Genomic DNA, 11643 nt, shown 5'->3' on the forward strand with positions numbered 1-11643 from the left:
AACAACTATAATCGCATGTCATTTATTATTATTTTATATTATACTGAAAGTCCTTCAGAAGTGAAATAAAATGAAAAATCATCAGCTGCACAGGAAGCTGACAAAATCCATATAGTGATATCATATCATAGGCAGCCAGGAATTAGTCTCCCTCAAGGTAAAATCGTCCTGGAAATAAATAGTACATCAGCTAGAGCAAGGCAGCCATTTTGCAACAACCTCTAAATGCTGGAATGGCTGTCACTTCATTCACTCACTCCAATTCTCCCAAGCATTCAGTGAGCTCTCATACTCCTGCACGTAACTATGATATTTTAGAATTACCAAATACATCAAGCATGATGGGCATGCAGTTTGAGCTTATCGCCCCCCATGACCTTTCTGAAGCAGAGGGACTCCTACAGTACAGGCACCACACTGCTTATGACTAGCCCCAAACCCACGCCACAAGCTTGACTCATCCGCATGACCTCATTAACCTTATCAGGCAACTGAGGCCCCCAGAGGTCAGCAGAGATGGGTGAGGCTGAGGGGTCGGGTAAGAGTCGTCTGTCGGCCCGCCAGACCACCATCCAGGGTAAACGGCTGCCGTGTGATTCCCGCCCGGTGAGCCAACAGCACAGAGAACAGACGGCAGCCAGGGGGAATCAAAGAGACGGAGGAGGCGAGCCAGCCTCATTTAAAAACTATAAAACTCTAAGTGCAAGCTTCTGTGGGGGCAAAGCCACTGCTTTCTGACTAAACAAACCCGACTGCTATGCACAGAATAATAAATGAGGCTTTCTTTTTCCCTTTTCTCTGTTTCTCCGTCTCTCTCTCTCTCTCACTCTCTCCCTTGATCATGTTTTGATTTAATGCCCAGGTGAGGTAAGAGAAAGGAGACTGAATACATTTCACATTTCACCGCTGAGTACACAAAGCGCTGGTGTGTTCCCGCTGGTGAGAATGACTCCAAAGTGGATGTTAGAGGGAAACGGGTGTCAGAGTCAGTGTGTGTGACCCTTGTGTCATAAAGACGTTAACACTCATGTGAAAAGGTGAGGTGTGGAACCTTGGGAAAATTCAGCACAACTGAATGAAATAAAACCAGGTCTGAAGTTTGAATATGTTTCACAGACAGTTCCATATATTGTTTATTTCTTTTCTGTATTAATATAACATTCAAGTATTAAATAGCATCAACATATGCACCAGCATACTAATAAACAACAGGAAAAACAAAACAAAATTACTCACAAGCACATAAGAAAAAGCCTTTTTTTAGTTGAACACTACAGCAAATATGTTTAAATTGACATTTTCCAATATACAATACGTGATAACAAATTAGTTCTGAAATTTATAAAATAACACTGTAATCATGGAAAAATTTATCCTTCCTTTACAAATCAGAGCCCATTGCTGATAGATTACAAGACCTTCAAATATCTCCACTAATGCATGTAAGTAAGGGATAATGTATAGAACGCCGGTCATTATCGGCGAATATAAGTTCCGACTGGGTGAACTGGACTTGCTTCGCCCTTAAGGGAATATTTCCCTGATAATAACCAGCATTCTATACATTATCCTGCTTATTATACAGCTCTTCATAATGTTGTAGAATGCACAAAACCCATTTTCCTTGACATGGTCTGTTATACATAGCAATTATAATAAACAATTAAATATAGCTTACAGTGTCAGACAGACATTTCAAAGAGTCATTCTGTGGACAGCAGTCATTCTCTTTATCAGTTTATCTCTCTGGTTGGTTGATCTCCATCATGCTATTATATTCCTCTTCCGGCCTCTCTTGACAACGCAGGCAGCCACTGCACAGAGCACACACATGGCCGAGCCCACAGACATCAGTCCAATCTGGAGATTGTCGAGCAGGTCAATTCGAGACACCAGCTCCTTCTTGAACATGTCGGCTGTTTCCTCATCCACGGTGGCCGTCTAGTAAGACAAAGACATGGGGCTTTAGTAAGATGGTGAGGACAGGAGACTGAAGGTGTTTTTTGACCATTGTTTCTCAACATCACCTTACGTCACATGTAAGTAACAAGTAGACAAAAACTAGAATTTAGCCAAATATGCTTTAGAAATTTTGAAGGAATGACCACAACAGCTCTCACCTCATTGAGCCACACCACTGGGAAAATGGTGTAGTCTTTCACATGTTGCAGTGCCCTGTGGGAGAAGATAGAGTTAAGGAGCTCGACCTGTCAGTATAGTGTGGATGCGGTGAGCCATAGGAACCTGAGGGAGAGCTATGAGGGAGGTGTCTGAACTCACGTGATCTTTGTTGAGGGTCCATACATCATGTTAACTTGGAGCCTCTTGGCAAACCGCAGGGTGAAACCAGTGGTCTGTGTAGGAGATATACAGTAGGAGAACTAATCAGCCAGTAACTTATACACATACAGTGTGTGTGTGTGCGTCTGTGTGTGTGCGTCTGTGTGTGTGTGTGTGTGTGTGTGTGTGTGTGTGTGTGTGTGTGTGTGTGTGTGTGTGTGTGTGTGTGTTTATGCTTATGTGTGTGTGTGTGTGTGTGTGTGTGTGTGTGTATGTTTGTGTTTGAGTCATTGTGTTTGTGTACTCCTGTACTGTGGTTGTATGTCTCCGTGTGTCTCTGTGTCTGTCTGTGTGTGCATGAGCGTGTGAGTGTGTATTTGTGTGTCCACCATGGCCTTTTTGCCGTGAAAGGTCAAACCCCGGTTCCTTACCGGCTCCACATCCAGGTAGGTAAAGTGGTGCTCCTCACTGGGGCTAAGGCCATGCACTGCTTGCGACAGGTGTGCGCTGCCATGCAGGAAATGAGGTAGGGAGATGTAGACTGGGAAGCCTGTGGAGAACGATACCACAAGTCTCTCACCTATTTGACTGTTCCTGGACACACTGGACAGAATTGTACCCTAAAGAGGACTAACTCCAAACCAAAGATCATAGAGCGCAATGCTCTAGAATCTTTGCTCCAAATCTTTGCTACACTGACTTACTGATTGATTAACAGACTGACAATGGTTGGCTGAATGAAAACTTTAATGAACGGACGAATGAATGAATGAATAATGGATGGATGGATTGATGGATAAATGGATTGATTATCTATCCTCCCACCTCTGCAGGAGCTGACGTCCAGCACCCCAGCCAAGGTGCAGTTCCTGGTGACCAACTCGTCCCGGCAGAAGCACATGTTGTCTGGGTTCTCTACAGGAGAGGCCAGGGTTCGTGGGGGTAGCTTGTAGCGGTACACATCAATCCCCATCAAATCATGACTTCCAGAGTATACAGCACTGACAGACCTGGGACACACAAAGCACAGAACTATATTAGTACAGCCTGACCCCTTATGGTCAAAATGAGACGTGCAAGCTTGAGCAGTGTTTTTAAGAACTTAAGAGCTGTCAAGTTATATGCCTAAACTTGTAATTAGCTATATATTTTAGTTGTGTACCGTTACTACCGTTAGCCGCGGCTTATACATTGATTTTGCAAAATTTCTTCAGCTATGAGGTTAATACACAGAGGAAATTACATTATAACATCAATAAAAAAATAGTTCTACAAATTTAGTTTCACAAAAACAACACAGAGATGATACACTATGTGGTTTCTATTGGGTTTAACTTAATAGTATCTTAATAATCACTCGATTAGCAAGTATTTTTGAAATGAAACTCCAGCTGTATGTTTATGAATTTATGGAGTGCCATTGTGAGTGAGCAAGAACCTCTCATACACATTTAAAATCAGCATGTAATGATTACGACATACACACTGAGAACTCTACCAAAAACCAACCTGCATATGTCCGAGGAGAAGAAAAAGAGAGGCTCCTTCTTATCCAAAAAAGGAGGGAAGGACGAAGCATCTTTGAAAGGGTAAGAGAAGTCAACTTTAAATGTAAACAAACTGGCAATATGCAGACACAAATGTGAAAGACCTCCTTGTGTCAACACACTGAAATCTTCTACATGATCTAATGATCTTTTGAGGGGATAAAACTAAAGGCAAGGCTAATACTGCTATGCATAACATACCGGTCACTAAAACATCAACAGAAGGTGACTGAGTGTGTTATCCTCACCTGTGCCATTGATCATATCACAATATGGGTTGTCCCAGAATGAAAGTGTGCTGTGAGAAATATACAACAGGTTAATGGACAAGGTACTTTTTACAACAAAAGTGCGACTTTGTACAACAAAGGCATGACTTTGTAAGACACTCAGATAATATGTTTCCATAGCCTGGGAACAACCAAACCTTCACAACTGTACAATTGAAAGTGGGTCTAGAAAAAGTTTAATTGACTTATGACTTCCAGCAGGGCGTATAACTCTTACCAAATCATTTCAAACGTGTAGCAATCTTGTAAATGAAGCTTTTTAATGCAGTTGTTTACTCAGTTCAAACTAAATACACGTCCATGCCGTACATTGCCGTCCATGCAAAAATAGTGATTGTATTTGGACGTTGACATTGACATTAGGAAATGGGCTTCAATGGCTTCTTGGTCAGACTGAGCTGCAGAGCAAATCCAAAATTTGCCGTAAGGTTGTATGGGTATTCCCAGGCTAATGTAAAGCAAAATGAGCAAAAAGCAAAAATAAAATGAGTCACCTTTGATCGTTCCACTTGTCTATTAATGAGACTTTGGAGATGTCATCCTTGCCCGTGAAGATGCTGTATGGCCCATCAAAGGTGCCGTTGTACTGACAAAGACAAGTCGCTCTCTTTTGTAAGTACATATTTTGCTTTATACACATTTCATAGAATGAACAAAACAATGACAAGTGCAACTAGTACTCACCGGGTAAAAGACACCGACTAGTGATGACAGAAGAAGGGGGTCCCTGTATCCCCATAACACTTCTTTGACTGACCTCCTCTGGAAGAGTGAGGAATTTGTGCTTTGCATCAAAAAATTCAAAAGACCGTGATCAAGAGACGAATAAGCACCCTGGAAAGCAAAGGAAAGAGAGAGTTATTTAGTGTTCTTTATCATGGTGCAATTGTATCCAATAAGCAATGTCCAGAGTGGAAGGATAACTGCTGTAAAACATTTTGCCTATAGCTGAGGGAATGATCTGAGATATGCAGCGAAATATACATAAACATATATTTCCACTGATATGTGGTTGTGTCGGCAACCATGTGCACAAATTTGCTAAGTCATAGTTCTTGTCTGAGCCCCTAGAATGAGTTTATAAAGGTAAACAAGGAAAACAGCATATGGGCACAAAATAAGCACCTACTTCTACAAGGAATATGAACACCTATACACACTTTAGGATGCTATCAGAATTCTTAGGCCGTCAAATCAACCAGAGCTAAATGACAATAACATCGATATAACACAGGTGCAGACACTGTGCTACAGAGGATTGGGAGGATTGCAGTTAAATCGTTTTATGTGACCGTGGATCCTTGCTACCGTTATCACTGGGACTGATCTGACGCGGTGAAGTCGACATGACGATGGAGACTTACAGCCACACCCAGGTTGAGGACAGTGACCTCATCCTCCTCTGGGCCCACGGACATGGAGGGCTCAAAGATGGCCCCTGCCGGCAGAAGGAACGACACTGTGTGGTTTTCATGCGCTGTGATGTTCTCTTTAGGTAAGTAACGAGTCCTGCAATTATATTATATATAATAATATATTATACTCAGCATATACGCAGCATTCAGCATACTTTTCTTGAATTTCCCCTGGGGATCAATAAAGTATCTATCTATCTATCTATCTATCTATCTATCTATCTATCTATCTACCCTGTTACTTCAACCTATTCTTGCACTGATATAATTTTTTTATACTACTTTGTCTACATTATTCTCTTATATGTCCATATTTATTTTTTGCTGGTCTCTAGACTTTATTCTTGCACTGTTGTACTGTTGGACTTACTCATTTGCACCATCACCATGACACTCACTCTCATAGAGCACCTTACCATGCATACAGAATTACAGGCAGAACTACATTACATCTATCTATCTATCTAGTATCTGTGAGCCTTGTCCTAATGTACTTCAGCACAGCCTTGACTATTTGAGATAAGCTCCCAGCATCAATAACAGTGAAGTAACAAAACAGTATGAGAGTGGGGGACGGTGTGGCACAGCTGGTTACAGTGTTTTTACCATATTCAGGTCCGCGTGCCCGCAGGGCCCTGGGTCATTTCCCGATCCCACCCCATCTCTCTCTCCCGCTTGCTAACTGTCACTCTCTACTGTCCTGTCTGATTAACTAATACTAATACTTAGCTGAGACATTCCTATTAAGAAATCTGGAAAGCTACAGCAACCATAAGATATATAAGCTACACTGCAATATCTAAAACATGCCTGAACTGTCATATTTCACCTTAAAATGCACTTGCAATACAAGAAAAATGTAAATAATTATGATATTATATATAAATATATAATATTCTATATATAGAATAATGATGATAGATATATAATAATGATTATTTACTGTCAAATGATATACTTTGGGTTTAGATGTTAAGAGACTTGGCTGTATGGACTGACCACTACCTCAGCGTGTCCTACTGTTGTCTACTGAGAGGACGCATGATTGGGAAAACTTCAACGGTGTAGTGTGTAAAATGATACAGTATATTTCGAGTCCCATGTTGTCCACAGGCATTCCCCACAATGCATTACTCAATTGATATGCACATGTTTGAATAATTCCAACAAAATAAGTTGGTTTGTGACCAACGAGTAAAGGAGTAACAACTACGGTAAAATCCATTGCTCAATTAAAGTGTTCATGTGACTAGACATTTGGATACCAAAACATGTGCTTGACTAAATATTTTCTTCCTGGAAAGCTGTTATAAACAATCAACTCTCCTTTGAGGCAGCCTAGATAAGATATTGTGCTATCAGACAACTGACTATCATACAACATTTATATTACACATATTTGAATGTCACCTCTGATTGGCCTATGTCCATGAGAACTCACTGAAAACTTACTTACACCAAATATCATGGATAGAATAAAATATAAAAAAGTTTAATCTTGTCAGCTGTGCAGAGAACCTTTTACTTCAGTCATGTGTAAATGTTTGTGCACATGCTAAAAACATTAATTAATGCATCTATTGGGACATATTAGCCAATATAAAATAAAAAATTAGTCACAAATATGTTACTGAGAAATAAAACTGGTGAAAAATGTGATGCTATTAGAGCAACATTTAGCAGTTTTGCTGCTTTGACAGAATTCTGTCTTTTCTTATCAGACTGTAAAATGCAACCTGCAAAGCTATCACTAACATGTAGACATGCAAAGATGTACTTTGTAAGCAATGTCTTAATAAGTTAATGTTGTTCAATTGAATTTACCGCATTCCATTATATATATAACCCAACTTAAAAATATCCTGTCACTTTCTCTCCTGTCCTGTCAGGTTAAAGACATAAACGCCCCCAAATATCAATTCAACACTGTGGTCACCTGTATGTGTATGGTCCTCTCTCTTTCACTTCAGGCTTCTCTCCCAATTCCACCACTCCTGCTGCATTTAATACATCATACAGCCAAAACTGCCTGTAAAAAGGGTTTCCAGCAGACGCAAAGTTCTCATAGGCTGTCGTTCCAGGCTCAAGCACAGCTTCCTGCGGAGGAAGGCAAAAAGTCACCAACCAATACTCTGTACCCACTTTGACCTAAAACGCAGAGCTTCACAAGATCCATGTGTATTTTCACCAAATGTTCAGGTGACGACCGAGGTGTCTGGACCACTAAGGTCACCTGAACTACAGTGTGTATTTGGTGCAGAGCACCGAGTTATTTCCGACTTATTTCAGGTAGTTATCAACTTGAAACCTTCAGCACTGTCAAGTGTAAAAAAAAAAACAGTAACTTTGACGTACCTTATTCACTGTGGACGCGATGATATTGTCCCCCACAGGCATGAGTATCGCCCCAAACACAGCCACCAGGGCCCCCACCACAGACCCAACGATGAGCCCACACACAGTATCACACCGGCAGCCCATGTTGAGCGTACCTCTGTAACAAGGGAAGCCCAGAGAGACTGGTGAAAAGGTGAAGACACAGGAGACTGTACTGTACACCCAAGTATTAACTGACGCTAATTATGTAAGCAAGACTCCAGTGGTCAAAGGTGGGATAGAGGTTCACAGGATTGCTCCAAAGTAATATCAGTTATCTCACAGAGATAAAAACCATGCCAAGAGACTTCTTTGTGTGGATCAAGGGTCTTATTATCACATGACTGGATTGTAAGGAAATGTACAGACTTTCAACAAAATGGTATCAATAGCCTATGATCTTGCATTATGGACAGATGTAAGTCTTTGGACAGATACAAGCCTTTTATATGAACTGCACAAAGCGGTAGAGAAAGCAGAGTGGTGGCACTCCCATAAGAGACCGTGGAAAAAAAATGGCAGCGTTTTTCCATGCGAGTTTTTGAGTCATGGGAGTTTTGGGACTGAAAATGGCCAATCACTTGGTCAGTAGTCAATGAGTTACTAGCTTACGCCCTGCAGCATCCAGAGATACACCCCACCCTCCTGTGACAGACAGTCAACAGGTTTTTTGGGGGGACTTTTGATCGTATGCATGGTGGCAACCCTCTCTTTCTATGGTTCTGGAACTGCCACCTTTGATAACTGAAAGGAAGAGCCCTATATGTGTTAGTAGGGAATTAGTATATGAGACTTTGTCCGGTATGGTCCATCAATAGGTTTCATGTGACATGCAGTCAATCTGACTGTAGCGATAGCCCAGCATTGGACACTTGTTGGGACCATAAAGAGAAATAAAGAAGCCCCACCTTTTAGAAATATCACCATTCGAGTTTCACCTTGACCAGAACACACCACTCACTCTCCTCAGTTCACTTCCTTGTTCAGAATAGCAAAGACATTAAACACACCACTCACTCTCCTCAGTTCACTTCCTTGTTCAGAATAGCACAGACATTAAACACACCACTCACTCTCCTCAGTTCACTTCCTTCAGAATAGCACAGACATTAAACACACCACTCACTCTCCTCAGTTCACTTCCTTGTTCAGAATAGCAAAGACATTAAACACACCACTCACTCTCCTCAGTTCACTTCCTTGTTCAGAATAGCAAAGACATTAAACACACCACTCACTCTCCTCAGTTCACTTCCTTCAGAATAGCACAGACATTAAACACACCACTCACTCTCCTCAGTTCACTTCATTGTTCAGAATAGCAGACATTAAATGTGATACAGTGGCTATAGTAGGGGAGAATGGGGTAAGATGAGCCGTTTTTTACATTCTTCATCATTCTAATGTGTCGAAGAGGTTTTGTTTTGTAACCTTCACACAATTGTTCTACAACTTCTGTAACCAACAACTCTTTGATAACTTATAAGGGTAAAGAGATATGCCCTCTGCAAAAGAGTTGGGCTCGTGGCACAACTTACCCCATATGTAGGGTAAGGTGAGCCTAGGTGTGGGGTCAATTGGGCCAAAACAAAGATTCTCCCATTTAATTCACTTAAATAATTCAGATTAATTTGCTGATTAAAGTCTCTTCAGCTCTTAGTATCACTAAGGAACCATATAGTATAAGGTCACAAAAACAAGGCAAACTTAAACATCGTATAGATGCAATACAAGTACCAGTTAGCTGGCTCAACTTATCCCAGCCCTGGTGGCTCATCTCACCCCACAGCCACCATTTTGAAAGAAAATGCTTCTCACAACAAGCTACGGTAACATTCATGATTTTGTTTAGCCTTCACATCATAGCTTAATTTATAAGGCCACCAATTGATGTGTAATGCATCAGAAAATGTTCTCTAAATCACCCTAACTCTGGACATGAACGGAATCCACTGGGAGAGCAAAAAAATCATATTTTTACATATATTTCTTCCACATTTGCCATGTGCTGTACCTCTTCCTTAAAATGCTGTCACATGATAACATTTGTTTACGGTTTCCTATAAAAACAAAAAGAGGGTGGCTCATTTTGCCCCTATGCTCAATTTACCCCATTCTCCCCTTAGTAGTTTTTTTATTGTAATCATTCACTCTATCACTAAATCCTTCACATTTACATATAATCTTTAAGGGCCATTAAATTACAATCCGCACATGACTTGTTTATTGTCATGATAATAGTCTGGCCCTCATTCACAGCTCACCATCAGGTGCTCTCTTTAGTGTTGCTACAGTCATTTTTCTTAATCTGTCCAATCTGTTCCTTAATCTGGCACATGCGTCATTTTCAAACGCTTTTTCTGGTTCCCAGTTTACATGGTTCTGATCCCTTTTAATAATTCTGTGGATGCATCATTCTGTGCTGTAACCCCTGTAACAGTTCAATACCTTTGTGTGATGTTTGTGATAACGACCTTTAGACCAAGAGAGAGATAGAGATAGATATAGAGAGAGTCTGTGTGTGTGTGTGTGTGTCATACCTGTCAACACTCCCGTTTTTCCCGGGTTTCTCCCGTATTTCATGGTCATCTCCCAGCACCCTCCCGTTTTGTTATTTCTCCCGGAAAACTCCCGTAATTTGCATGGCCATCAAACTTCATTTTAAAATCATTGATCCATTCAGGTTGCCAGATTGTGTATGAAATACACCCTACACATACACGATCCCTTAGTTTCAATTTCAACCGTTTTGTCATAGGCTAAAACCTGGCAACCCAAAACCCAAATAAGGAAGCGGGTGCCAACCTGTCTATGGTGCCAACTGCGCAGCCTGAGTCTCGTCGTAAGCAAGCGGGCTAGTTGAATGGCCTACTCTAGAACTAGCTGTTGTGAAATTGTTGGGAATTTAATTGATTAACACATCACATACACTGTTATTGAGTGTTGTTGATACACTGAACTTGTGCCCTCGGAACCAAATCTGACAGCAAGCAGCTTTGGAATTTTGGAAGTAGACTGCAGGCAGGCAGCTGGCGGATACATAACTGGCATGCGTAAGGTAATGGTAAGGTAAAAGCAACGACCGAAATGCAGTGTTAAAACACGTGTATGAAACGTATTAAATATGCAAACACAGATCCGGTATAAACACTGACCCCCTAAAAAAAATCTCCCGTTTTTGGAAAGCTAAATGTTGACAGGTATGGTGTGTGTGTATGTGCATGTGTAAGAGAGAGACAGAGAGAGAGTGTGTGTGTGTAAAAAAAGAGAAAGAGACAGAGAGAGGGGGGGAGAGAGAGAAAGAGAGAGTGTGTGTGTATGTGTAAAAGAGAGAGAAAGAAAGAAAGAAAAAAAGAGAGCAGGAGAGAGAGAGATTCTGACTCTAGATGGAGCTGTTCCACCATCTCAACACCTCCGGCCTCGACGTGGCTCCTCCCTCGGGAGCCCATCTCCCACTGTGTGCCATGTTCAGCCTGTACACACTGTCATTAGCATCCCACTGGGAGCCCCGCCACTCTCCCCCGCGCCCACAGTAGGCCCACAACTTTGCCAGTTTGATCCCTGCAAACAGTGACCAGACCGCTCCGGCAAAGGGAGATCTTTCAGTTCCACACATGCATACAGCTTACGTTTTTAGTCTTTGCCAGATAAATATACACACACCAGACCGAGGTGACCCTACTGTGATCTGTTTGTAGAGTGGCAGGTTTTGAAAGTTTTCCATCTCTGGAGTTT

At 41.4% G+C, this 11643-nt stretch overlaps 1 protein-coding gene across 1 annotated transcript; it reads right to left on the reverse strand.

Moving 5' to 3' along the window:
* Positions 1-1104: 1104 nt before the first annotated feature.
* On the reverse strand, positions 1105-10490 carry cd36 (CD36 molecule (thrombospondin receptor)). Its single transcript, XM_048267488.1, has 13 exons — positions 10449-10490; positions 7888-8026; positions 7469-7629; positions 5482-5626; positions 4802-4951; positions 4612-4703; positions 4076-4125; positions 3790-3859; positions 3106-3290; positions 2712-2830; positions 2281-2354; positions 2121-2175; positions 1105-1941 (listed from the first exon to the last, which is right to left on the reverse strand). Exons 2-13 carry the CDS (start codon positions 8011-8013, stop codon positions 1765-1767), a joined length of 1404 nt encoding a protein of 467 aa, XP_048123445.1. The 5' UTR covers positions 8014-8026; positions 10449-10490; the 3' UTR covers positions 1105-1764.
* Positions 10491-11643: the final 1153 nt, after the last annotated feature.

The sequence above is a fragment of the Alosa alosa genome, chromosome 17, assembly GCF_017589495.1.
Source record: "Alosa alosa isolate M-15738 ecotype Scorff River chromosome 17, AALO_Geno_1.1, whole genome shotgun sequence".
In the NCBI taxonomy this organism is placed as follows: Eukaryota; Metazoa; Chordata; class Actinopteri; order Clupeiformes; family Clupeidae; genus Alosa; species Alosa alosa.

What these genes read in the sequence shown, in the direction of transcription:
- cd36 (XM_048267488.1), bottom strand. Translation starts at nt 8,013, where the DNA reads ATGGGCTGCCGGTGTGATACTGTGTGTGGGCTCATCGTTGGGTCTGTG. An exon ending in AGAGGACCATACACATACAG is followed by an intron (nt 5,627 to 7,468) that starts GTGACCACAGTG and finishes ATATAATTGCAG; the next exon opens with GACTCGTTACTTACCTAAAG. An exon ending in TTCTCCTCGGACATATGCAG is followed by an intron (nt 3,291 to 3,789) that starts GTTGGTTTTTGG and finishes TGTGTGTCCCAG; the next exon opens with GTCTGTCAGTGCTGTATACT.